Source organism: Zonotrichia leucophrys, chromosome 12 (assembly GCF_028769735.1).
Source record: "Zonotrichia leucophrys gambelii isolate GWCS_2022_RI chromosome 12, RI_Zleu_2.0, whole genome shotgun sequence".
NCBI classification, from domain to species: domain Eukaryota; kingdom Metazoa; phylum Chordata; class Aves; order Passeriformes; family Passerellidae; genus Zonotrichia; species Zonotrichia leucophrys.
In genome coordinates this window covers 8567143-8594879 of record NC_088182.1, presented here as the reverse complement: position 1 = coordinate 8594879, position 27737 = coordinate 8567143, and the positions used below count along the sequence as shown (strand labels likewise).

General features: G+C 50.4%; 1 protein-coding gene across 2 annotated transcripts; it reads right to left on the bottom strand.

The window, feature by feature from the left end:
* On the bottom strand, positions 1–27737 carry FAM107A (family with sequence similarity 107 member A). 2 transcript variants are annotated; one of them, XM_064724154.1, is made up of 5 exons: positions 27368–27737; positions 16277–16340; positions 6763–6937; positions 3595–3751; positions 1–3191 (listed from the first exon to the last, which is right to left on the bottom strand). In XM_064724154.1, exons 1-5 carry the CDS (start codon positions 27389–27391, stop codon positions 3084–3086), a joined length of 528 nt encoding a protein of 175 aa, XP_064580224.1. In that variant the 5' UTR covers positions 27392–27737; the 3' UTR covers positions 1–3083. The 2 variants fall into 2 exon arrangements, with proteins under 2 accessions (XP_064580224.1, XP_064580225.1); XM_064724155.1 differs by lacking the exons at positions 16277–16340; positions 27368–27737 and adding an exon at positions 14989–15482.

The window sequence follows — 27737 nt, the reverse complement described above, 5'->3', positions numbered from 1 at the left end:
TACAATCATAATTTAGTTTATTTCTTCAGAAGTGTCCACATTAAACAGTGAGTTAATTCAGCAGAAGTGCATGACATATAGTTTAATATAAATTTATAAACACCAACACAGAATACAGACTATATACCACATAACCAACATACACAGTGCAAAAAACTGTCTTCCATCAATACTCTGATAATCTGTACCTTCTGGATACACCAGTTTTATTCAGAATGTGCTTTAGATGCATAGGGAACAAAATAATGCAAAAGAAATAGAGACACAAAGATAGCCCAAAATCTTCCTGGTGATACCTACACTGATTTTTTTAGGGTGCCATCTCCTCACTGCTGTTCCATGAAGCTCAAGAGCATTGGTGAAAGCTGTACAGGCTCTGGGTCTGAGCCCAGCTGGGGGTTATCAGTTCAGAGGCGTGAGCAGAGCTGTGCTGGAAAATGCTGTGATGTTTAAGGCAGTACTTCAGCAGGGAAAGGATCATTTCCCATGTGCCTGGAGCTCTGGTCAGGGCTGAAGCTCTGCCTGCCCTGCTGTGTGCCCCAGGGCACTGCCCGTGCTGGCTGTCCCTGCTGTGTCCCAGCTCACAGCCCGTGGGTCCTGGTGGGCAGCTGGGTCGGGGCTTTCTGCTGTCTCCCCACTGCTGGGAGGATTTCTGGTGACTCTGCTAGCCCAGCCTGAGTTAGGACAGTGTGACCCAGTCCTCCCTCGCCCTTTGGGACATCTGCTGGAAATGACCCAGACACCTCCAGCCACAATGGCTGTGTTGTGTGCAGCCCCTCTCTGTGCTTGGTGGACAAAGGGAGACACCTTGATTTATTTTTCCCCTCCAGGTAATATTTGAATACTTAAGAAGAGCAGCAAAATCCTTTCTGCCTCTTCACTGCTGACCTTACTGGATGGCTCCCACCCAAGGACTTGCATAAATGCCCCTGTCCCAGGCAGGGTGAGCTGATACCATGGATTTCACTGGTGCATATGGAGCGACAGATTGCCTCTCCTGGAGTGCATTTCCATCCGTGGCAAAATTACAAATTAATTTGCTGAATTTTTTGGAGCTCTTTGATCAAGGTTACTTAATCTGTGCTATAACTCCTCACAAAACCACAGCAGAGTAATTCTGGCTAGTTACTTACACTGATGTTACCTATGGAGTATCATGCAGCACTGTTTACAGCTATATACAAGCATCCTTAGCAACAGTTTTTTGTCCTTGGAGAAATTTGGCTTTTTTTCCCCTGTGAAAAAATACTGGATGCTGCTTCTTTCTTATGGTTTTAATCATAACCTGTATAAAAAGCTTCACAGTTGGAAAGGCTGTTAATATATCCTTTCAAATTTTGTTTGGCCCATAGTAACAATATGCACTGGATTTCTGAAATAAAATCATGTTTTGAACAAGCATATGAGCAAGGCCCTTAAAAACTACAGCAGAGTCAGTGCCATGGGATGGGATGCTCAAGGATTGAGGCTGAGTTGAGGGCTTTTACAGGCCAGTCTGTCACAGAAGCTCCATAGCTGTGTTACTGCTCTTGACATGTGATGTGGCTCAGATGTTTTACTCAAGCTGCCAGGTTAAGCACAGCCCTCTGAAATGAAACATCCCACTGCACCAGGAGACTAGAGAATGGGTTAGTAACTTTTTTTATAAATATGTATAAATGCCCAGTTTCCCTTAAGTTACATAGAGATCCACTGAAGATGTGGATAATAAATGTTGATTACCCAGGTATTACCTGCCCAGCTGACGAGTTCTGCTGAGGCTGTTCAGGAGCCAGTGTCCAAAGGCAGGTGGTGAGTTTTGCTGTTCAGGCTTTGTATCAGGGGTGTGAGAAGCAAGAAGCTGAGATATTCCTGAAAGCACACTTCTAGCTCTAGGTGTGGATATCCCAGGTGCCCTGTAAGTGTGACAGGCTCTGTCCAAACCTGGTGCAGATGCACCATCCACCTCAGCTTGCCTATACCAGCAGCAAGAAGACGCTTTGTAAAGTGGCAACTGCAATGAGGCAGCTCTGACCTCTGGAAAAGGGGATGAGAAGCACTGACAAGGGGTTTTGCATCAGGACCTACATGCCCTGTACTCCCTGGTGCCCACAGGTACCAGCTGCATGCGGGGTGGTTAACAGGACAGCCTGGCACTGTGGGACATGACCACATCACTCCCTCTCCATCACAGGGCATTTCTGGTGGGTCCCTATGGTAGCACATGCCCAGCTGCTGGGAGAGAGGATGAAGCTCAGAAGTGCAGGGGCAAGAAGCTGTTTCTGTCTGTCTGTCTGTCTGTCTGCATCCACAGGGATCTGCTGCCTGGTCACTGCACAGTTCCATGGACACCTGTGCTGGGAACACTCAGCCTTTGCTTTCTGCACAGAGAATTTGCCTTCCACCTGGGGAGTTGATGGAACAGCCCAATGTATTTTCTGCCTGATCATGGAACTGCCTAAAAAGCCCCTTTGAAATGGCTGAAATGGTGTCTAAAGGTGCTTGTGAAGTACAGCTGCACCTGCCTGTGCTGCTCTGGTAAGGGCACACAGAGGTTGGTATTTCTGATGGTACAGACACACAGCTTGACTGGCACACTGGTGCAAAGCCAGTGACCCTTGGGAAAGCCACTACGGTCACTTGGGCTGTTCTCAGTAATACACAGATTGTCCCTTTTAGTTACCAGGTTTCTAGGAGGCTTTCCAGAGCTGCAGCTGCCCTCTTGTCCCCTTGTGCCTGGCAAACCTGCCTCCACAGAGAAGCAGGAGTCCCCCAAGCTGTTCCTACATGGACTTCCCTGTTTGAAATATTCACTGTGTCTCTAGAGTTAACCAAGAGTTAGCTGGTGGTTAGTGTGCACCCACAGTCTGGGGGGGAAATAACACCATTCTCTCTGCATCCACTTGTGTGAGTACTTTGGTAAATACTGCACTTTTCCCACAGTGATTCCCTCTGGTCTGGGAAAACCTTTTCTGTGCCTTCTACTGGTGCAAGTGTTAATAACTGCAAGAAGCCCCAATGTTGTGGCTGGGAATGTCCACCATGTACAGAGATTTCAGTGGGGGTATTGGCCTTGGCAGGATCCTGTTGGGTTTTGGCAGAAGCTATGCTGCTTTCTCATCCCCTGTCACCGTTGATGTTCTTCTCAGGTTTTCCTTGACTTTAATGAATTCTGGTGCATGGTCTTCCTGCTTCTCCTGCTCCTTCTCCAGCTGTAAGAAAGAATTCTTTGTGCACATGAAAGGACAAAAGGGCATCAGCTACATTAAAACACAAGGTTTCATTACTGCTGGGTCCAGTTATTATTGCCCAAAGCAGTTTATTATTGCCCCATGCAGTTTAGGATGCTTTGAACTGGGAAAAAACCCCATGGACACTGTGTGGGACCCAGAGGAGACCCAGGGTGAGTGGTGTGCAATGGGGTCCTGGGTGAAGTGGTAGATCCCACTGTGGGGATGGGAGTGCTGCAGCTGTGTGGGGCAGCAGAGGAAGATGTACATTGTATGGAGGGGTAGCAGTGCTATACCTTGGGTTAAGCCTCACCCCACCCATCTGCCCTGTGCCTTGTGTCAGGTGGTTGGGTTAAGCCAAGGATGGCTGAGAGCTCAGTTCTACCTGATCCAGCCTCTGGTGCCTCTTTAATAGCTCTTTTTCAAAAGGAGATTGCAATTTCTTTGCCTCTTCCTCTTCCTTCTTCTGTTTGATGAGCAGGTCTCGCCGGCGGTGCTCGAGCACTCGCTGCAGCTCTGGCTTGCTGTCCACACCCAAACCTCTGCAGATAAAAAGCAGATAAATGAGAGCCAGAGCATCTACCCCTGGGGTGTAACCACTGCCAGCCTGGCACGCCAAAACTTGTATTGGTCCTAAGTGGAAACACAGGAGACCTGTGTTCCATGAGATCCATGGGAGATCTATGACCCAGCCCTGACCCACAAATCCATCCATAAGTTTTGTGGGTGTTTGATGGTTCCTTGGGCTGCCTGTTTGGGGTGAGCACATGTTGCTGTTCGTGTATGGCCCGTTTGGTGCTGGAAGTTCAGCTGCTCCCATTGCACGGGGGTACCACAGCTTTCTGTGTCGGGTGTGGAAAAGGGACCTTCCATAGGCTCCTGCTGTTACTGGTTTTAGCGTGCCAGGTGTAGATTCAGCGGCGCTGAGAACATGTGCAATAATGACGATTCTTTTCCCACCAGCAGGGGTAGTCATTGGGCTGCAGTAATTGTCCTGGCGGCTCCTTCCTCCCCGCGCTTCCCATCTGAAGCTCTGAAGCTTTGCTTCATCTGAAGCTTTGCTTCGGAGCTGAGGGCCGGCGATCCCCCTGCTGACATGGATAGTTGTGGATCAAGAGGCCAAAATGAAGTGTCCTTTCCTTCTGGGAGCCGGAGGATTTGCTGATGGCACAGTGCCTGACTTTCCTTTGGCCACCTGATGCATCTCAGGTGAGCCCCTGTTCTGTGAGGGGTGGGATCACAGCAAATGAAACACAGCAGGGCCATGCAGGCAGGGCATAAATGTGTGGCAAAGAGATGGAAGGTGTTGCCTGAACAAATTTCAGAAACCTCACACTTTGGATATTGCCATACCTGAAGCAGTTATGGGATGTTTGGTGTTCCTGTGGGCGCAGGTCTGTGTTGAGAGAGGAGGGCACCTCCCCATGCCTGTGCTAAGGGCTTGCCCAGGATGCCCTGGGCTGGGAGTGCTGTTCATGTAAAGCTCCTCCTCAGCACCAGAAGGCTGGCTGGTTTTGGCCAAGGCTGTTGGAAAGTAGAGGCATCAAACCCTGTGGGCTGTGGATTTCTTGGCAGGATAGCAGGTGCTGAGGTGGCACCTCACATCGTGAGAAGCTGAACTGGCAGGCAGGAGAGAGAAACCACCCTCTCCAGGTGCAGCATGGCTGGACCCAGTGTTTGCATCCTTCCAGTACCACTTTTGATGATACTTCCCATTGTAATTTCTTTTTTTTGCTTAATGACAAAGTTCACAGCAACATCAATGAAGGCAGCCATAGCCTTGGCCCCAGAGCTTTCATCATGCTTTTTGAAGCAGGAACAATTTGGATGCTGCAAAATTGCTTTTCCCAAGGCTTGAGAGAAGGAAAACCTGCTTTGGCTTGCTGGAGACACAGCTTGTAATGTTGCCTGTAGATTTGTTACTATTTGATTTAATCAGCCTGTGTTAGTGCCCAGAGGTGTTGAGTAAGATAAGGATTTTGTTACACAAGCTGCTGATTTCAGTTGCTTCTCCCTGCTGCTTGAGGGGGAAAACCAACCAAAGCAGAAACAGGAGCAGGTCATAATTCCTTCTCTCTCCCTCAATGGTAATATTTAGCAGGAAGCAAAACTGGTAGATTTAAGAGTGACAAGAAACCAGCAACAATGGATTACTTTCTGCAGTAGGGTTTGTTTCACATATTTGCTGAAAAATACATGGGAGGTCACAGCCAGAACAGGTTTAAACTGATGCTTGAAGGGGCCACATGAGTAGGTGGTGCAGGATGCCTGTGCTGGAGCTGCCTCCTCCCAGGACAGGTGCCACATGGCTGTGACACCGTGGCAGGCACAGAGCTGGAACACAAAGAGATGATGTACTTTGTGTTTGCCACTGTGATCTGGTGCTGCAGGGTCTGCACCTCCCTCACTGCCATTCCTCTCTGCTGCTTCCATTGCAGGGGTTCCTTGTTCCTTTGTTCCATCATGGTTAGACTGGAACAATGCTCTGTGAGGTCAGACAGTGCTGGTAGGTGACTCTTTAAACTGGGCAGTATCACTAGGGAGGAGATGGTCACTCTTACGCCAGAGGCTTTTAAAAATATCCGGCTGGTATAGTGACATCTGAGAAAGGTCCCTGTAATTCTTCTGATTCTGGGAAAATCAAATCAAACCCAAGCCCAGCCAGTGCCAGTATTGATTAATGCACCCTGCTGGCAGGCTTGATTGTTCACTGAATTAATATCCGTGTCTGCTTCTTGTGATGGCTGCAGTCCTTTAGAACAGAGGCTGTGCTCCTTTTAATTAGGCAGCCAAAGAGCTATTGTGTCAAGGTATTTCAGGGTGTTCAGAAAACGTCAATAAAAAGCCAGCAGATTTTTTGTTGTGCTTAAAAGCCTCTGAGCCAAATATGATTTTATTGCACTGATGTTCAGACAGTTGCCACAATGGAATGATGTAGTTGTAGGCTTTGTAGGCTCTTGATCATTGGTATGCTTTTCCTGATGTTGTATCTGTACCCCCAAAGAGTTAAATTGGGGTGATGGGGTAGGAAGTCAGGAATATGAATTCTAGCCTGTCTTTCCCCATTTGATATTTAGGGAGTTGCTGAGTAGCCTTGTGCAGATGATCTCACCATGCTGCTACCTCAGCTTTCAGTGGCTGCATCCAGCCTGCACCTCTTCCTGCCTTTGGATTGACCTTCAAGTGCACAGGAATGCTGTGCACTGCTGGGGACTTGGCAGATCAGTGACAGAGATAGAAAAACCAGAAAACCTCCAAGGGACACCAAAAAGGGGTGCCTTGCATCTTCCAGTGCTTGTGACTCTAAAAGGTGCCAGCCAATGCTTCACGATGGCAGAGTGGGGGCTTTTTGTTCTATTTTTGTAAAAGAAATGGTCACATCAGAGAAAAGAGGAAAGGATGCAGCCAAAGAGGAGAGGACACTGTGTTTGCAAGTGAAGGGATTTATCCTCTGTTCCAGCTTGCACTCTGTCACTGGCTCCTGAGCCTCAGCTCCTCTGACAGCACAGCACCTCTTGGGCTGCTCCAGTGGCAGGCTGCAACCTCCCCTTACCTTTTGTGGTTCATCAGCAGCTCCCTGTGCAGCTCTTGATGGCTTTTCGAGGCTTTTACAGGATTTAGGAGCTTTTTAGGTTTGATGAGGTCTGGGTTTCCATCTATGTAGTCTGGGTGAGTCAGGATATTCCCACCATCTGGTCGCTCCCGCTGTATTTCCGTGTACATCGATGCTGGAAGAAAAAATGAGGTGTTTGCATGAGAAGTCTCACCCTGCTTGGTGTGAGAACCCCAGGAAAGACAGAGGAGAGGAGCTGCTGTTTGTCCTGGATGCTTGACACCATGTCAGTGTCACAGTGCACGTGCCTTCATCTGCTGGCGTGGGATTTTTAAAGGTTTTAAAAAATACTCCCTTCGTGTTGTTGATGAGACTCAAATTAATTAGATCACTTAAATTACTTGCCAGCCACTCACTTCAGTGGCTGCAAGAATTTAGTGCCAAGGATTAATTAATGCAAGATAGATCTAAGTAAAACTGGAAGCAGCCATGGGTGTAGACTGCTGCTTTGGGCGTTCTGGATGGGGCTGTTGGTCCCATAGCACAAGGGGATGCTGTGGGATTTAAGGGGTTTCTGAAACACTAGCATGAGGAAGTCCTGCTGTATCTGAAACCTCTTGTCAAGGAAAGATTTTACTGATATCCTGCTGACCTATTAATCAGGATTGAGTCCAGTGCCAAGAAAAGCATCCTTCGCCCATGCAGCCTGTGATCATGCTGCAATAATTTGTATGTTCTGGATGTAAGAACAAGAGCCCACTGTTTTGGAAGGAATGGCAGCTTGGATTTCAGGCAAATCACAGGGCATGCTCACTGCTAGTGTTTTCCAATTTCTTTACATTTTCTCTTTACAAAAAACTCCTATACAGAGTGAGTGCAAAGCACAAGTTATAAGTCAAACTGCATGTGGTGGGCTGCGTCTTTAAATGAGGAGCACAGTAGGTCTGCCTCCAATTACTCAGTGTATGGTCTAATCAGGTGCTCAGAAAGAGCAATTTATTCCTGACTATTCATTTGAACAATTTGGAAGTTTACCAGCAAAACCCAAAAAAGTCCCAGGAAAAGGGTGTAGGCAGCTTCATGTATTTAAGTGTCTCATTATTACAGCATTTTTTGAGGCCTACTGTGAAGTTATATGGGTTGATGGAGCTGGAAGAAAAACAGTTGTTCAGTAATGTTGCCTCTTTCTTGTATTTCAATCTCATGTATAAAAGGAACAAAACCTTTTTAAAAGAGAAATCAATAAAAAAAGCCAAGAGAAAGCAGGCTAGGTCATTCTTTCACAGTCAGTAAGCACTTAAAAATGTGAAGTGGATTGCAATCAAACAAAATTGTGTAAGGAATAATACTGCTGAAGAAAAGATTCAATATCAAACAACTTCTCATTGAATGTTAATGTGGCCAGTGCCCTACTGCTTTGGGAACAAAGGCAAACAAATCAGAGCCCATTACAGGAGTGTAATTGGGGTGAATAGTTCGGTGAATATTTAGAGGGTGCTTGGAAGCTGCAACCAGTGATTTTTTGTATCACATTATTTTCTCTAGGATCACACATCACTGCTGGCAGAAGGGAAGGTGGTGTGCTTTGATGTTTGGTGGCAAGTGCCAGGCTGACTCAAACCCTTGCAGGGCTGGACTCCCCAGGCTGAAACTGGGAGCTCAGCTTTGCCTTCCAGAGAGATGCAGGGCCTGAAGAAGGGTTAAGGCAGTGCAATTTCATGGCTAATTTTTGTTAGATGAAAGCCAGGTTTGGAACAATGAGAAAACATATCAGATTTTCACTGGGGTAAAATGGCTTCATTTTTTTCTTGTATTTCTCTCTCTCTTTTTTTTCTTTTTTTCCTTTCTCCACAGAAGAGGCAGAGAAAAGACAAGGAAGGAAAGAACATACAAAAACAAAGGTTTGTTGTGGCATGAATGAAGTGGTTAACCTCCTATTTCAAATGGCAAAGCTATGTCTTCATTTTTCAAACAAAAAGGTGTCTCCATGGAGTAACTTCAATAAAATGCCAGGTGTTTTTAATGGAAACACAGGTTTTGGAAGCTGCGCTAATAGACTGGGCTCAATGTCACCTTGTCATTCCACTGCCCTTCCCTGCTGTTGCTGTGTAGTCCAGAGCTGCCTCCAGTGACACAGATGCCCACAGTTGCTTGTGTGTTGGTACCAAGTCCTGATGCCTGTCTGGAGAAGGGCTGGGACATGTCCCTCCTGGATTTGTCCATCTCAAATCCACTTGATGTGCTCTGCTACGGGACAATGTCATGAGTAGCCAGCATGGAAGGATTATGCAGCCAACCAAGCCTGAAGGACCCACCTGAGTGTGTAAATGGCTGAAACTCAAGTGACTTTGGTATTTTCCTCTGGACCAATTAGCTCTTGGGTCCTGTTGCTAAGCTGTGCTAGCTCTTGGGGCACTGGTGCAGCACTGCTATTTATTAAATGCTGTTTTCCCCTGCCTCCATGATGGATGGTTTTCCTTTTGCCACTCAGGACTAGGAGTCCCTTCTTCCCTACCCCCAGACCCAGATCCTTGGAGATTTGCTTGAGCAGATTTTTTTCCCCACATCCACACAGGTCCAGCACCCAGCAATGCATACATATGGAATGGTGTCATCCAGTCCTTCAGTCTGGGCTTGTGGTGTTTCCCCAGACACCCAGGATCATCAGGGAAGGGCCCCCCTTCTGTCTTATGCAGCATTTTGAGGGAGCACTGTGGTGAGCCTGGAGGTTTTGGATGGGCTAATGTGGTTATTTCCAGATTGCAGTAATCTAACACTGCATGACTGAAAGAGCAATTTATCAACCTATTTCCTGAAGGCAGATAGAGAACTTTCCCCTTAAACTAGTACAAATTAAGAGAAAAACTGGGAAGGAAGGAGTGGGAGGAACTGAAATGGACTGGAAGCTTTTTCTGGGCTGGTTCTGTTGAATCAGCATGTGAAAGTCCTCATGAGGAGTGCAGTTTGCCTCAATAAACTGTGGGGGCCAGGACACAGCAGGTACCTCTGTGCTTGGTTTTCATGTCACTAAATGTACCTAGGAGTGTGCAGAAACCCACCTCGAGGGTTTGGCTTCCCGTGGGTGTCTGTACTGCTGCCCTGGGGACAAAGTCAAAGCCCTGACTGGGACTGGAAGGAGCCTTGAACCTCTCTACAAGAATTTAAACCTTCAGAAGCCCTCAGCCTGAACAATTCAAGAAATGTCTTCATTTACACTGAGCAGAAAAAGAAAAATGAGAATATAAAAATACTGGCATGTCTGGAGCACAGCTTGGGGCCATGCTGAGGGTAAGGATGGGGCATCCTTTCTCCTGCAGGTCGGCAAATAGGAGCCAGTGCAAAATGTTTGTCAGGGAGTAGATCTATCATCTCTGAGACCTGAGGTAATGCATGTCCATGTAACACAGACAGAGTGCTATCAGGCTGCTTTTTGTCATTATTTATGGTGCTGGAGGTGTAAATCAAGCCAGGTCTCTGCAGTGGATTTACAGCAGGATGTCTGTTTTTGCATGATTCAGCTGCAGATCAATGAACAAGGCTCTGCCCTGGCACCTCCTGGCCAGCATCATAAATCAGCAAAAAGTGTTGGACATTTTTATTTTGTTCTTTGCAAGATACAAACAAAAAACCACACGTGGATGTTAATACCCCCTGCTGCCTGAGAAAGACAATGTGACCTTTTAAATGAGTCTGCTTTGGAGTGTTGCTTATAAAAAGTAACTCTGTTTGCAACAACAACTCAGGCTTTTGCTTACTTTTAGGTATTTTCCCTTTCCTCATTTCTAGAAGCTCGAGGCTTTCTAGGGAATGTGTGTTTCCAGCTGCTTTTCTTTAGAAAAAAGCAAGACTGCCAGGATGAGGATGCCAGGGCCCCTGGCAGGTACTTGGCCATCACACATCTCTCCTCTCTCCTCTCTCAACCATAGTGTGAAATGAGCCTCCAGTCTCCATTAGTTTTTCAGGAGACCACACAGAGAATTTTCAGCATCTTTGAGGTGCCCCAGAGAGCAGATACCCTCCTGCCCCAGGGTGTAGGACTGACTGGAGGAGAAAAGTTACATTTTAATATCTTGTTCTGTTCTGACCTAAAGCAAAGCCCAAATTCCTGCTCAGACCACCTGGAAGCACTTATAAATCCCCCAGTTCCTGGGAGAGGTGCAATAAAATCATCACTCTGCAATCCTGGGACAAATTTTTTCCACTTCTGACTATGCTCAGCCAGAATCTTTCTGGGAAACAGGATATCAGGCAGCTTTGGTGCAGCAGTAAATACTTTTGAAAGCATGAATGCTGCAAATTTGTATGAAATATGCTCTACTAGGAGTGTAAAACAGGGTGTGTGGCTTGAGGTGCTGAGTGGTTTTAGTGCAGCCCCCCAGAACAAGGAGCAAGGTTTTAGCCTGCTCCTGGAGAAGAGGAGGAAGAGGAGGAGGGAGAGGACTGGCTCATGCCCAAGGACAGGCATTGGACATGAGGGTTTGGCCACAGCTGGAGCTGGGCTATGCCTCCTTTGGCTGCTGCTGCTTTTTGGTATTCCCTCACAAGGAGGAGATGCCCTTCACAGAGCATTTATTTAGGATTAAGCAATTTGTCTCCTGGTGGTGGATTGCTGTGTGAGCCTCTCTGTGTCAGGGCTGTGCACTGCTGCTGGCAGCCTGTGCCACCTTCCTGTGGGATGGAAGTAATCCCCAGGAATGTTAAAGGGATTAACAGTCCTGGAAAGGGCAGGTAACCTGAGGGATGCAGCTCTGCTTAGGCTGCCTGCATGGCTACAGCTGTTCTTTACAAGGGAAAAATGAAACAGGTTGGAAATGGAGTTAATCCATAGCTGTTGGATTTAGGAAGCTGCAGAGTGGAGATCTGGGGTCCTGCCCAGCACCTGTCAACTTGCACCTGTACAGGACAGCAGCTGCTTTTTGCAGGTTTCTATGTGAAATGCCTGACTTGTGTTTTGCCAAGGTCTCCTGACATCCTGCCCCCTGTGACATCTCGTTTTTCCCCTGCCCATCCCTCAGCCCTTTCCATGCCACCTGCATCCTTAAAGATTGCAAAGCTGTCAGTGCTGCTTTCTGTAGCACAGGTCAGTGTTCAACTTTAGCTGAAATCTAGAAAGCAAATGTGGTTCACAGTGTTTTATTTCTGCTGTCTGTGTCATTTGAGAACTGAACTAGAGCATCTCAGAAGAGTTTTCTCAATAGGGCCAGATGATGACCAAACTGCTTTTGTTAAAAATATTGGATTGGCATCCATTTCTGGGCAGATAATGGGCCTTTGTGTAATGCCACCCATGTAAAAACAGTGAGAAAGCATTATTCTGGGAATGGGATCTGTTCTCAGGGGACATTGCTGCTGTAACCTTGTGAGACCCTGTCACTTGGTAGAAGGGACAAGGCTGGGCTAAAACCTCAGGATGTCCAGGGTCAGAGCCCTGGATTTGGGTTTGTAAAACCACTGATCCAGGAGACCTCTTCCTGAGCAGAAATGATCACTTACAACTGTGGTTACAGGGAAAAACCTCTGGTTTTCTCGATGCCCAGGATTTATTTATGGATGAGTCTTTTTTAAAGAACCAAGAGATTAATGAAGGGCTGCTGACAGCAGCTGGTCATACACGTCCTGCAAGCCAGGCAGCTGCAAAACCAACACAGCAGTGTGGGCCAGCAGAGCGAGTTTAAAGCTATTTACACAAGTAGCCTGAGCCTGGGGGCTAATGCAGGTTTCTGACACTTTTAACTGCAATTACGGGGGGAAACCATCACTTTTCTGGGCCCCAGATCCCAACAGCATCCAGTTCCTGGGAACCCTCCTTTCCTCAGGGCGAGAGTACTGTCCCTCACCCCTCTTGGAAAGGCTGAGAGGAGCAGGGCCTGCCCTCACTCCCCACAAGAGTTTGCATCTGCAGGTGGAGGTGTGTGGGATCTTTAAACCAGCTTCTGTTACTTTAAACTCTTGCATGCTTCTCTGTTAACCAGAACTTAACTTTTTTTTTCATTTTAGAGTATGAACATTCTGTCAATGCATTTCCAGTGTCTGATGTGCAGCTGGAGTTTGGCTCTACAGCTTTCTTGTGAGAAAGTAATGGCAGAAAAGGTCATGCTATATGTTAAGTCCTACAAAGAATGAAGCTGAAAGTTTGTCGTTGGTTTTGGATTCTTCAATTGACGGCACTTGCTATGTGCATGATTTTTCTGGTTAATTAAATGTATTTTAGAAATACAGAATAGCTAGGGTTAGCAAAAGGGGAAAGAATTTCATGTCAGTCCCTGAAAGCCCCAAAGCTTTGTCTGATGATCAATGTGCACCTGCATTGCAGAGGATCATTTGCCAGGGGGACAGGAGGTTTGGCCTCAAAGTTGGGCACTTGTTTAGGAAGCCCTTTTTGCATGGTTGGTGGCTTCAGGGCAGAGGGAGGTACCTGGATGTGGGGGCAGCTTGATGGGGAGGCTCACAGTGCTTGGACACCCACAAAATGTGCCTTTATCACCCCAGTAATCCGTGTGCTGCTGTTACAACAGCCTGGAACAAAATACCTGTAATTCACAGCAGCCTAATGACTGCTGTGGCTTACTGCCCTGGAGATGGAGGAGGGTGATATTAATAATGATAATAATGATAATGATAATAATAGTAATAATGTGAGCCCAAAGATTGGCAGATGTTAAACATTACCCTCCCTGGGTGTGATGGCAGCAGCTCCCACCCTCACTGTGATTTTCCTCTCCTCTGGCTCCAGCTGTGCCAGAGCTCCTCATACCAATGGAGCTGGCACGCTCCCCTGAGCTTGTCACCAGGCGACCGTGCCTCTGATAAATGATAGGTGTGCTCTGGGAAGGAGTCAAAGAGCCTTTGTCTGCTTTTAATCTATAGTTTTAAATAATTAAGCAAGGCTAATTCTGGTATTTATAATGCAATAGGGTGAGTGTAACTCGATGTGGCTGCTGTGGGAAGCAGTTCCCAGCTATCAAGTGGCTGCCTCGGGGCAGCAGGCGCTCACACCCCAGGTCCCCTTGTCTCCACTCAGCCTTGACGGTCAGAAATAAACCCCACGGGGTCACAAGGTCAGAAAAGCAGAGAAAACCCTGATGGAAATGTAGAACAGGGCTGGGGGACACATCCCTGCAGCTCCCAGCCCTGCTGCCACGTGTCACCACTGCTCCTACCTGTGTGTCTCTGCTGAGCACATGCTGGGGATGGGGCTGCTCACCTGTACAGCCAGTGCTCCCCTCCAGTACAGCCAGTGTTCTCTCACTGGTGTAGCCAGGCTCCACAGTTTATCCCCATCTCCCCAGTTTTTCCCCAGTCCTGCTTGCCCTTGCTGAGCCCCTGCCAGCACCGCAGCCCCCAGGGCTGGGTCCCCATTTGCACCAGCTCTGCACTTGCCTAAGGGAGCACAGATTGCTCACACATTGTCACCGGCCATCACAAAGGTAAAGGACTCTGAATGTCACCATCAGCATCTGCTGAACTTTGCATTCATGCACATGGGTTTAGAAGAGAGAAATCCCACCAGGTCTGAGGCTTGCCCAGCATTCTGGCATGTAGAAATTACTAGTTGGAAATGCTTGTTATTGTCAGGCAGCCGCAAGTGCCTCTCTGCTGGCAGGCAGGACTGGGTGTGCTGGTTAATTATTTCCTTTAATTACCTTGGACTGTGATAAGCAAAGATAGCAAGGCTGGGATCCTACTCTGTTAGCAATCACCAAGACGTCCCATGCCTTTTACAAGCAGCGTGTGGAGCACTGGTTTAGTTTTGTTTGACAGTGGCAGATGCTTAGCAGTCCCCCTTGACAATGATAAACTTAGTTTTAATATCTCACCAAATATTTGCTCTGCACATTTGCCTGCCAATGACAGAGATGCACATCAATCAGTAATGAATGCTTCAAGTTAGTTCAAAGGTATTTTGTTAAATAGAGAAAATATCCTCCCATGTTGATTTGTAGGGATTGCATTAGTCCCTTCTCCAGCCCAGTGCCTCTCCAGAAAGGTCTGAATTGCAGGATGGGTATTCTAAGAGAACTTGTGAGATATGGAAAGGCAGAAACAGAAGGGCAGCTTCTCAAACAGCTACAGAAGTACTAAAGTAGCATGATATCGCCAATAAAATTAAAGCCGGGTCCCAAGTCAGCTGTGTACGCAGTGCAGAGCAATCCCAGGGGGTGAAGCAGCCCGTCCCCATAGGAGGGAGTGCAGGAGAAGCGGGGATCCCCGGGGCCCGGCCCTTACCTGATTTGCGCAGCGAGGCCCGGGGCAGCCCGGGGGGCAGGTGCTGCCCTGTGCCCCACGACATGGAGCTGCTGCTGCTGCTGCTGCCCCGGCAGTCACCCGTGTGCCTTTGGCCGCTCCTGCCGGGCCCGTGCGCTGGCAGCAGGGACACGAGGTGACGCGGAGGTGGCAGCTGGTCCCTCCCTGCTGCTCCTGTCACCCTCCGGGACCTCCCGAGCTCGGCTGGCAGCAGCCGCCGGCCTTGCTCGCTCCTCGGTGCCGCCCTGAGAACTTCTCCCCTCGGCTCCTCGCTGTCCGAAGGTGCTTTGCCAGCGCAGGTGGAGGCGCTGATCCTTTCCCTCCGCAGAGCAAAGAGCTCTGTGCGTGCCCGGGCACCGAGCTGCCGCTCGGCACAGCCGCTGCCTCTGCTGCTGGAGGAGAGGTCGTGTCCCTGCTCGTGTCCCTGCTCCACCGAGGACGGCTTCTCCTCAGCGTGCCTTAACCACTCCTGGAGAAATCAGATCGCCCCAGAGGAAGCCGCACGCCCACTCTCTTTAGCAACCACTGCAACAGCCAAGCCGGCACCAGGGCAACCGCTCCAGCTATCGTGATTATTCCCTGGCATGTTGCAACACCCTGCCATCCACCAAGCGCTGCACGGCCCGGGGGAAAGGGCTGAGACAGGGACAAGCAGCCCCTACACGGGGCCACGGGGTCCTGGTGGCATCAGAGTTCCTGTGATGCCACAGCAGCTGCCCCAGGTCTGATGCTGTTAGAGGCAGCCCCTGCCTGGGCTTCTTGTCTCCATCATCACCATGGCTGGAAGGTGCCACGGTGGCTGTCCCTGAACTGACACAGCTTGGGAAACCAAAGGCTGCCAAGGTGGAGGAGAAGAAAGGGTTAAACCACTCCAGCAACTCCTTTTGGCTCTTCAGTAGGTTTTAGTGTCCCAGGCCCAGGAGGGTCAGGGATGAAGCAAAACCATTTTCACACAGAGGAAGGGGATAGGGAAGGCTGGGGGGCACCACTGGGGTGCCCAGTGACCTTCACACTCTGTGGCACCTGAGGGTGCATTGTCCAGGCCATGTCCTGGCCTGACACTCCTGGCCCTGTGAAGAAGTCGGGTTCTCACCAACACAGGGGTGCTCTTTCACTGGCACCTTTCCACAGTTTGCACCTCTCCACAATCCCAGCGCTTTCCCCCATCCCAGCCAAGGGCTCAGCAGCACCACGGGTGAGCTGAAGCCCCAGCCCCTCCCAGTTTGCCTCCAAAGCTCTTTGAGGGTCAGCATGGGCTGCTGGCACTCACCTGAACTGCCACTCCCTGGCTTCTTGCTTCCACCTGGGCCCTTGGACTGAAGGGAATATTCTTTCTGGAAGAAAAGACAAGAGAGAAATGAGAAAAGACTGTACAGGTATTGCTCTATCACAGGAAATGAAACATAGGAGAAGTTGCCAGTCCTTTGCCACCAGAGACTTAAAAAAAAAAAAAATCATGATTATTTTTAACCTCCTGACCAGGAGCTGCTCAGTTTAATTGACATGGGGCCTCAGATGCAGGACAGGAGAGGCAGGCTGGTCCTTACTCCAGTGTGTGTGGTGTGCCTGTGTGCTTGTGAGTGCTGTCAGTCTGACCAGTCCAGCTGTGGATTACTCACAGGCAGAGTTTGAAAGACCCCACACAGCTTTTGCACCTAAACCAAGGCTGTGGCGAAGGAGAGGCCTTTAAGTGGGGAGGTTGTGCAGTTTTTCTGCTCAAGCTGTGTTCTCACAGCCCGTGTGAGCCCCCACAAGATCTTCATGGCCCATGACTCCCCTCACATCATGCATTGTCCCATGGCCTGGCTGCTCATTGCACACTCCAAAATTACCATTTGGCTCAATTTGAATGGAAAAGGAAATGGATACACATCTGTGCTCTTCCCCTTGGGTCACCTTTGAACAAGTTTCAGGTTTGAGTTCACTGGAGATGTGTCAAAGGGGGAAAAGAGCGTTGATTTAAGCCTGTTTTGAGCTCCCAAGGAAGCGTGATTATGATTGGTGGATGTGGGAGTGGAAAAGGGCTGTGATCCATCAACATCTGCTTTTAACTGAGTAAAATCAGAAAAAGGCCAGCTAAATTTTCTGGATATATTTCTGATGCACCCTGGTGCCTGACCAGCTTGCACATCTGGGCTCCTCTCCTGAGCCAAGGGACTTTTCATGGCAGAGCTCTTTTTCTTGGAGCTCCCTGCAGAACAGCTCTCTTTGCTATCAAAATTAGTTAGAACTCCCCCTGTGCTCTTGTGCCTTTGAGATTAACAAAAAGCCTTTGTGCTGCCCCTGTAGCTCCATGAAGGTTACTTTGTGGGGGTGGTTGATTGCTGGCTGAGATTTATCTGGAGTGGCTCTGCAGACAATGAGTTGCATCATTCACCAGCTGCCCTGTGTGCCTTAGGAAGTGGCTCCGTGTCCTAGGAGAAGGTGACACGGGGAGCTCATTCCAGCATCACCCATCTCCTGTGTATGGGATGGCCCCATGTGGCTGGGAATGCTGCAGGGGTTTGTGGGGGATCTTTGGGAGCATCACCCCAGAGGAGCGAGCCCAGGGTGTCCCTGAGTCAGCAGCTGGCACACCAGGCAGTTCTGGCATGGCTCTGGGATAGCTCTGGAACAACTCTCTGACACGTGTGGCACAGAGGGCTCATCCCAATGGACTTGGGATGCTGGAGGAATAACATGGTTTTCTCGTTCAGTGTGCATGTAAAGAGAAAATAGTGCTGCACCTGGAGTGTCACTGGTGGGTGGCTGTATGGTTATTAATAAATACTGGAAACAGGAAAATGGTTCTGGAGGAGCCCACAGCCAGGTTCTTGTTACCAGGGCTGTTCATTAGATGGACTTCTAGCTGCTGAGTTTTGTGTTAGTGATGTTGGCTGCTGGCTATCATCTCTTAAACCAATTGCTGTGGCACCAGCAGCTTTCTGGTGTGGACATGTCTCCTGTGTATTAAAAAACCCCAGATGTGTCAGGCCAGTTCCCAACAGCAACCCTGGCCCTGCCTGGATGTGCAGTGCTGCCCACTGATAGGAGTGCAGTGACAGTGACAGTAACGGTGTGTGCCTGCTGAGGAGCCTGGCTGCAGCTGTGAGAGACAGCGCAAAAGCTCTGCCTGGATCTTTATTAAATCTCCACTCTCAGCAGGGTTGGGATGGCAGCATCACTGCCAGCCAGGTCAGGCTCCCAGTGTGCAGACAAAACTTTGCTCTGCTCAAGTCACCCAGGCTGGACTCGGAGGCAGACAGCGTTTCACCTCCTGCTGCAGGGAGGCCCTGCAGGCTGGTTAAACATTTGCTCTGCTGAGTTAATGCTTGATTTGGGCTGAGGTGCTGCTGGTGGTGCTAGGGACTGGCTGTGCAGCCCAGCCTGCCCTCCCACCCTGTGGCACCAGCTTCCAGCACAAACTCTGTGCAATCCCAGTACAGCCTCACAAGTCATGCTGGTTGCACTATGCTGGTGACCTTGGTGGTGCAAAGCCAAAGGCAGGGGATGTGTAGGCTGGTCAGGCCATGCTGGGTACCCTGTCACCTCTTGGCACAGGTTGGTTGGTAACACACTCCTGCTAATCTCTACTTGAGCCATTAGTGTATTTGCAGAGCAGGGCAGCTTCTCCTTGCACCTCCCCAGCTCTCCAGGGCAGTTAATGATTGCCCAGGTGATGGAGACTTTTGCCTGCTCCCTATGGGGCAAAGCAGGGTATGGCACCGAGTCCCCAGACAGCTGAGGGACAGGTGTTACAGTCAGCGGCTTTAATTTGTCACAGTGAGGGCTCAGATGGGGAGTTTGTGTTGCAGTAAATGGGCACAAAATGCCTGCTATTTCCAAACCCTTCTATTTCCATGTGAAAACCACTTCTGTGTGCAGTGTGACTGCATCTTGCCAGGAGTAAGAAGCAGTAATAAAATCTAGCGTCAGACAGTAACACTGTGCCCCTGTGCAGCTGAGCAGGACAGTCCTGGAGACATTGCTGAAGGGACCTGCAGGCAGCTCCTCCTGCCTGGGATCCCCATCCTGCTCTGACCGTGTCAGTGAGGACAGCCACTGTTTCAGCTGGAATTAGCCTGCTGATTAAGTGGGTTAAATCCCACAAACAACAACACAAGGTATAAATAGCAAGTAGTTCCGTGCTTTATATGCACTACTCTGTGTTACTCCCAAACATCCTGGGCACCTCTATATCCTGGCAGGACTGTTCCTGGCCTTGACTCGGATGCACAGCAAAGCTGTAAATCTCTGGAGGCAATATCACAAGCATGGGCTGCTTTGAACCACCTGCTCTAACCCCAGCCCTCCTCCCTGGCTCCCCACTAGGGGACTGCAATGCTCCCACTGGAGCTTAAAGCCAGCCAATTTGAATAAACCATTAATCAGTGTTATTTGTCCCACGTGTGGGTGCTGCGGTGTTTACTTGTAGCAGAGCTGACAGTAATTTTGGACTCTGTGCTCTGACAAAGCAGGGAAAAGAGCCATCAGCACGGTCAGAGTGCCAGCCATGGAGAGGGTGATGAGAATGGCTTCAGGCAGGCTCAGATCAATACAGCTGCCATTAAGAGGCAGTATCAGAGCATTTGTATTGCACTGTAGCCAAAGTCTGAGCTAATGAATTAGGTAAGAAATTGTTGCAATCTGATCAGGGTGATAAAGAGGAATAAAAGTGGGCAAAATGTCACTTGGGCTGATGTGACTTCAGGTCACAACCCACAGGTCTGGTTTGTGAGAGAGACACCATTAACAGGGTTAGATGTTGCTCAAGCTGTTTAGGAGTAGATGGACTCAGAGAAAGGTACTTTGTCCCTAAGGTGCTGTGACAGCTCCTGACATTGGTGTGCAATTAATGACCACATCCATTGATTAAAATAGTCTTATTGCTGAAGTCAGAGAATTTGAAAGAAGTTGTCATGACCTGGAACAAGGTTCATTGATGCCTGGGAGATCGAAACCAGCATTTCTGTTTGTGATGAAGCCACAAAATATGTGACTTAGAGGTTAACTAAACTGTTCTCTACCATTACTTTTGATTAGCCCCAAATACCTTGTGCTGTTTTCAATGCTCTGTATGAAAACATCTTGTACATGCCCCTGGACTCTGAGATGCCACCTGAGCTGATCCTGCCCAAATCTCCTGTGCTATTGCTGAATTTTGGTCTATCTCTACTCATTTGCAGCAGCTGGAACTGATCCAGAGACATCAATGAAGTCATCCATTGGAAGGAACTTTGGAGGATTAGTAAGACTTTTTCCCATCTGTGATGTCAGTGCACAAAAATCTGTCAGCTCCATTGTTTTGCTGCAGAGTCCTGCCATGTGAGGTGCTGAGGCTGATTTGATTCAGCAAGCTGGGGCTCATGTTTGCTGGGATGACACTGTGTTTTTGGTAAGGAGAAACACAGAAAAACCAGCAGCACAACCCGATGCCTCACACTGCTGCTAATTCCCTGAAGGCCAAAGGAAGCGCTGCAGTTTGGATGAATTTTCAAAATTTCTCAAGGGCTAGGAAAGGCAGGGCTAGGAAAGGCAGTGTGACACCCTGCTCCCTCTGGAGCTTGCAGACTGGTTGTGCCTTGCTGGTGGTGGTCAGGGTGAAGCTGCTCTCAGGATTCTTGTGAGAAACTGCAGGTTCCTGTCTCTTGAGAGCAGCGCTGGGTTTGGGAGGTTCCTCCTTGGCAGGGAGCTTGACTGTGCACATTCCTGTGCTCCCAGCTCACTGTGGGACACTGCTGCTTTGGCAGGTTCTGCAGTTGGGAGGGGCAGCTCCCAGGAGTCAGTGTCCAGGCACATCCCAGCATTCCTGAGCCAGCAGCTATAAAATCTGCTGCCACAGCACTGCCCTTGTCATGGAAGGGGTCTGGGAGCCACCACAGCATCCAGTGTGTGCCTCAGCCCAGCCCCATCCCTGTCCTGTGCCCGTGTCCAGCCCTCCATGCACACCTGCCCAGAGGGAGCTGGCTTTTCAAACCAAGCTGGGCTTGTGTTACTCCTGGTCCCTGGCCACAACCATAGCTGATTTCACTATCATATTGCAAAGGACTCTAAGAAATATCAAGTTATTGGTGTAAGATTTCATTACTGGTCTTTTGACCTCTACAAGTCTGCAGCTTTTCTTGGGTGGATGTGAGCTGAGGGCAGATGCGTGTGGCCACTCTCACGAGAGCAGCCAGCAACCTCAAGGATATTTTGACCACAGGAATTTGTAAATTTAGGCTTGCAGAAGGGGATCAGGCTCTTGGTCTGCCTGTGGGGTCAGGCTGACACTCCTCAGCTCCTGTGCCAGTGACTGGGAGCAGCAGCCAGGTGGCCACTTTGCTGCCTAGTGGAGTAGAAAATTGTAAATGCTTCAGATAGTGCTTGGTGTTATTTTATTCATAAAGAACACACAATTTGACACAGATGAGTGCTGTGCTGACCCCTGCCTGCCTTTTTCACCAATGTCATTCCCCCTCCCAAATCCCTGTGGCCCCAGAAGGCAAGCACAGCCCTCCTGTGGTGTGAAAGCTGGCAAATCGAGTCCCATCTCACTGACTGTCAACAAAAAAAGGAAAAAAAACCCAAACAACTAAAGCAGGGAGGCAGCAGCATGGGGAGGGAGGCTTGCTGGAGCTGCCAGCCCTGGGGCAGGGAGCCTGCTGGAACTTCCCACCATGGCTGAGCTAACCCTGCTCCCTGCACACGGCTGGGGAGGTGGAATGTGACACACAGAGCTCAGCAGAAAATTTCCTGCAGATTAATGAGAGCAATCAGTGGCAGGGCTCAGCCCCACAGCAGCCCCTGCACAAGGCTCATTTGTCAGCACTGGAGCTGACTGTGAAGCCTGACATCCCACTGAGAAGGGCACCAAGAGGCTCTTGGCACAAAGCAGGGCAGAGCACACACCGATCGACCAGCTGTTCTGCCTTGGTCCCCAAGGACATCTTCACTTCAGTTCAGTGCTTTTTAATCTGGTCCCTTGCAAAGTGCAGAGCACACACCACCTCTGCATACCAGGACAAAGCCAAATTGTAGCCCTGTTCACTGCTGGAAATTCCTGTATTGCCCACCTCAGTGTTGTCAGCAGTGGTTAAAAGTTGTTGCTGCAATGGATGAACTGTTTTTGATGTGTCTCAGGAGCTTATTCTTGCCCTGTGCTGGAGATGTGATACCACTGCTGATTTGAAGGACTGCTCCACTATTTCTGGGGATGCTGCTGATTGCACAGGAAGAACATCAGTCACTGGCACAAAAGGGCTCCAACAGCTTTGGAGTGAATTGTTGTCATGCTGCAGAGAGACCATTAAGACACTCTAAAATGCTTGAAGAATGTTGTTTTGCAAAAAGTGAGGCTTATGCCACATGATTAATAGGAAGAGTGTTTATTTCTGGCACAGTGTCATGCTGTCCTAGGGCTGCCAGGCTGCAGTGGCATCATCGCTCCATTTCTCAACTAGGGACCATATGTTAGGGGCCAAGGATAGGGCTGCCATCAGAACTGTGCTCTTATGACACCCCCTTGTTGGGCTCTTCACCTGCCCAGGGTCACTTCAATTGGTCCTTACCTTGGAAAAGTGGAATTTGTGAAAAGCAAGGGCAGAAATGCCCCAGCAGCCCCAGGCAGTGCTGGTAGCAAATGGTCAAAGCAGAGTGGGGTCTGATCCCTGCAGTGCCAGCTGGGTCCTTGTGGAGGAGAGCCCAGGGGAAGGGGCCAAAAGGGAGGAGGTTTGGCTGCTGTCTGGGATGAGAGGCCACCTGCCAGGCTGCAAATGCCACCATGGGCTGCAAATGGAAGAGGCAGAGGAGGAAGACATGAAGCATCCCTGTTAATGCAGGGTTCAGGAGGAGGCAGCAGATGCCACTTAACCCCCCAGGAGCAGAGTGAACCAGTGAAGCCTTTAATTACTTTAATCCATTTTTATTTGAGGACTGTTGAGCCATCCCAGAGCCAGCTGCAGCATTTCCCATGCATTGCTGCTCTTGGTCTCTCCATGAGCACATTGTGCACCTCCCTTCAGTCTGAGCCCTCTCCATGACTCCCTTGCAGCCCCAGTGCTGGACAACTCTGCCCTTGCCCTGGAGGGCCTGGCAGCACACTCCTCTGTGTCCTGTCCATCACCCCCACCCATGGATCAAACCCTTGTCCAGCTTGTCATGCATGAAGGCAGAGTTTCAGCCTGGGCTAGCTGTGTCCAAGTGAGCTCCCTGTCTCACTGAGCCCATTTGAGCTCTCTCAGGACCAGAATGCCAGCCTGTTTGGAGGCAGGCAGTGGGTGATGTTAGGTGTTGGAGCTGGTTTGCTGGTGCTGTCTGCGTGCTTGGGATGGAGAAGTAAGAAATCAAGCTGTGATCTCATTCTAGGAGCTGGAGCAGCCCCACTGCATGAGTAATGAGTTTGACTTTTGAGAGCTGGGATGCTACGTTATTCACTTTAAAAGGTGCAAAAACCCAGAGCAGTGTCTCTAAGTAGAGTCCCCATGTGTTACCTGTGGGACCTTAAAGGGTTGAAGAAAGTGAAGGCAAGAGGCAGGATAAAGTCACTTTAGGTGGCTTCTGTGAAGGTTTTGGGCCTAGCCCTGGCCCAGCTCTCCCACTCTGGACTGTGCTGTGTCAGACAGATGAGAGGACTTAGAGATGTTTGCTGTCTCATGGTGCAGAGCCATTATTTTCTGGGTGTGTGTTATTTTTGCCCAGAAATGGATTTTTTATCACTAATGTCCCCACTCCTGAGGCACTGTGGGACTTCACTGCTGTGCCTCTGTGGCTCTCATCCCTGCCCCCTAAGCAAGGCTTGTTGCAGGCAGCACATGCAAACCCTTCTCCCCAGGAAGCACAATGCTCAAGGACGCTGACACATTGTGGTTCTTGGTTGCCATCTGGTTTTTGGGTTGCTCCTGGGGCCAGTGCCACCACACAGCCTTTGGCATTCTGTGGCTGTCAGTGGGATTTGCTCTGCTCAGGGGCCTTGGCACCTGCAGCCCCTCTTGCTGATGGGAGCCCTGGCTGTTGGGGGGGATGGCCAGGGCTGCAGTGTCACAGCAGGCAGGGTTGGTCCCTCAGAGGGATCTTGTGCTGCCCAGGCACAGGGACGCTTTCAAAGAGCTGGCAGGAACACTGGCTACCAGCTTACTGAAATACTTGTCAGGGAGAGGCAGGAAAATCCCCCTGTGCCTGCTGCTCTGTGCAGTGTGATGGAGCACAGGTGTCCCAGCTCACTGCCTTGGAGAAATATCTCCTCCCAGCTGAGGGGCTGCTGGACCATGGGACTTCTTGGGGTGTCACAAGGTGCTGTCTGTTTGAGATCTATTTGTCCTTCTGTGGCACAGGCTAAAACACTTCTCTGGCCACACTGTGGGGATCCCTCACTAGTGGGGTGAATCGTGGTTGTGGGGAAATCCCAGCAGCAGCTCCCAGAAGTGCTTGTCCTGTCCTGCTCAGATGGAGGAGTTTTAAAGAGTGTTTTCAAAGCCCTGTTTTCAGCATGGGCAGCCAGGTGCTGTGGTTTGCCTGAACAAGCAGAGCCTCTCTCCCTGGCACTGGCGTGCTGCCTCTTGTTGTTCTAAACCAGCCACAGAGCAAAGCTCCCTGCTCAGCAGCAGGGCTAATCCAGGCTCATCTGACATTAGTGTAAACTGACACTCTTGGGAATTTGGGGACAGAGAACTTTCCCTGGGGAAACAGCCACTATGCAAACTCTGCCTTGAGAAAACGTGGAGAAAACAAGTGGAGAGGTGCAGGTGCCTGGGAACAACCTCCTCCTCTGCCACAGGGTCTGGGGCATCTGCCCTGGCACCCTGGGGATCTGCTGCTGGTGAGGCTGTGCTAGCAGATTATTTGAAGGATGTTTGCTGAGGTTAGAGGGATGTCAACCACACCAGTGGGGCAGAAGCCCTGCAGAGCAGAGGAATCAGCAGGGAACCATCACCAGCTCATCACACAATCAGCACCAGCTCTGCAGCACGCACGAACCAGCCTGTGGCAAAGTCCTTGCCTTCCCTTCAAGAGAAGGGCAGCCCAGCAAAAATCTGTGTCTTGCTGGAGCCCTGCTGTTGGCTTGGGCCCACAGAACACTGGTGATAGGAGAACAAGGGCTTTTGGGACTAGATGCAGCCTTTTAAAGGAAAAATGTCCCTGGATTCATGCTGGCAGCCTTTCCGGTCCCTTTGTTGTGGAGCTGGGGATTGCCTTGCACTCCACAATCCACTACTGTAATCCCCTTGGAGTGCTGCTCTGGACTAAGCCTGAAAGAGGTGCAGCTGAGACTGCTAATGCAGGCTGTGCTGGCCAGGGGGCTGAGCCCTGCTCTGTGCTCCTTGTGAGTCCTTCTGGGCTGCTGCTGACAGATGGGCTCAGCCCTGGCAGCTCCCTGAGCCCTGAGCTGTGCCTCAGGTCCCTGAGCCCTGGTCCTGCAAGGGCTGGGGGAAGGGGAGCTTTCCTGGCACTTGGACTCATGCTGCTCTTCAGGAGAGCTGGATCCTGCTGTTCACACCCACCCTGGAAAGGCAGCAGAAAGAGTTGTCTTGTTTTCATCTCCCATCAGCATCAGCCCAAGGGTAGAGGAGCAGGAGCTGCCAGTCAGACATCCCTGCTTGGTGCCAGCTGGGCAGTGGCACAGGCTTTTGTCAAGCCAGGCAACATTTGGGAGGCTGAAATGGGAGAGACATCTCTGACCTTTTGGTACCCATGAAAGTAAAACTGCCTCAGCTTTTAGGAGCTGCCAGGAAGCTGCAGAGCCCGAGCTCCCAGCAGCGTTTCAAAGCCAGGCCATTCAGTGCTGGGCTGTGGTAGGATCCTGGTGTTTTAGAGAGAGGGAACAGTGGGGAAAGCTGTCCAAAAGCAGTCTGGTCTGGTGGTCAGGAGGCAGGCAGGGGCTGCTTTGTATGCAGCGGGGCTTAGCTGGGTGGCACTGAGCCAAGCCTGACCTAACCAGCTTATTCCCTGCTTCCAGTAATGCCTCTGCAAATGTGCTGGGGCCTGAAGGTCAGGGCCACGTGAGCAGGGGCTGGGGATTAGCTGTGGGCAGAGCATGGCTCCTCCTGGGTGTGTGGTGGTCCTGAGCCACGGGAACAGCCAGGGCTCCTGTTAGTGCCAGAGCCAGCCTGGCCTCGGTGCCTGGGATGGGAGCTGGAGCAGCCAGGGGCTGGCTGGGAGCAGCACCTCCTGCACCTGGCACTTGTCAGAGCCCAGAAAAACAGATAAATGTTTACCAGTCCCACTTCAGCTCTGATTTTCCTTCTGGGTGTTGGTCTCACTGGCCACTGGGCTGCTTTTTCACATACTTGCCCTGCAAGGGTGCCTAGCTTTGGTTTTGGAAGAAAGTCCAGCAAGTTGGCAAAATTCTGAAAGGTACTTTGTGCCTGTACCTCTGAAAGCCACAGTCATGCTCAGCTGAGCGTGAAGGGTCCCTGCTGGGGCAAAGGGTCACTGCTGTCCCCATTCCAGTGAAGTTATTACCTAGTGTGGTGCACAAATATGTTTCTCTTAGAGCTGGGAGATGAGCTATGGAAGTCCTTTTCCAGACAGGGCATTGCAACTGAGCGGGGATGATGCATCTCTAGGCACTAATGTCACCAGCCATGGAAGCAAAATGACATGCAACATCCTCAGCACAACCATCTCCAGGCACTCTGCAGGGCTCTGACTCCATAAAACTGTTTCCATTTGGAGCTGTTTGACCTCTCTCCCCTGGGGATTTGGAGGACAGGGATACGCGGTTGGTGCTGTGAGACCAGGACCATCTCCAGCCACTCTGCAGGGCTCTGACTCCATAAAACTGTTTCCATTTGGAGCTGTTTGACCTCTCTCCCCTGGGGATTTGGAGGACAGGGATACGCGGTTGGTGCTGTGAGACCAGGACCATCTCCAGCCACTCTGCAGGGCTCTGACTCCATAGAACTGTTTCAGTTTGGAGCTGTTTGACCTCTCTCCCCTGGGGATTTGGGATACACATTGGTGCTGTGGGACCCGGCCCAGCCCCTCCCTGTCCTGGAAGGGAGCTGGCACCAATTCTTCCCAGGCCAAGAAACACTCAGGGCTTGCTGTGCCCTGCATCTCAGGAGACATCCCAGAGGCTGCCGCAGGCATTCAGAACAAATCTGACACTTCTCTCCAGAGAACCACAAACTTTGTCTGCCCTGAAGCCATGCTTGCAATGAATGCTCTGATCCCCTCCTGGCTGTCCCGAAAGCCCCGGCAGGCCCCGGGGCTGAGCCCATTAGCTGGAATTACTTAATCCGGCCCTGACGAGTGGGAGCGGGTCCGTCCCTTAATCCCGGGCTGCCAGCGGCACGCACGGGGCGAATGGAGCCCCACGTGAGCCGGGGGTGCCTTCTCCACCCCACATCCCAGCCCACGCCAGCGCCGCAGCCCGAGCAGAGCCGCCCCGGTGCCCTGTTACCTTTTTGCCGTGCGAGGCCCCCATGGCGCGATGGCTCCGGCCCGGCCGCGGCCCCGGCGCTCCCCGCGGGCCCGGCCCCGTCACTGCCGGGGACACCGGCGGCCCCGCTGCTCCCGGGCCCTCCGCGGCTGCTGCGGGAACACCGGCGTCAGTTCCAGGCCGGCTGTGGCGGGCTCGGCTGGGAAAGCTCGCTTTTCCTCCCTTCTTCCAGCACGTGGAGAACTCATTTTCTTCATGCACCTAACGGCTGGCTCGCACCCAGGCTCTGCCCGGGCACAAAGGCAGCTTTCATGCTGTGGATGCCCGGTTTCTAAGCCGGGATCCGTATTTTGAGAGGCTGTGGAAGATTACGGTAATTGCACTTGACAGG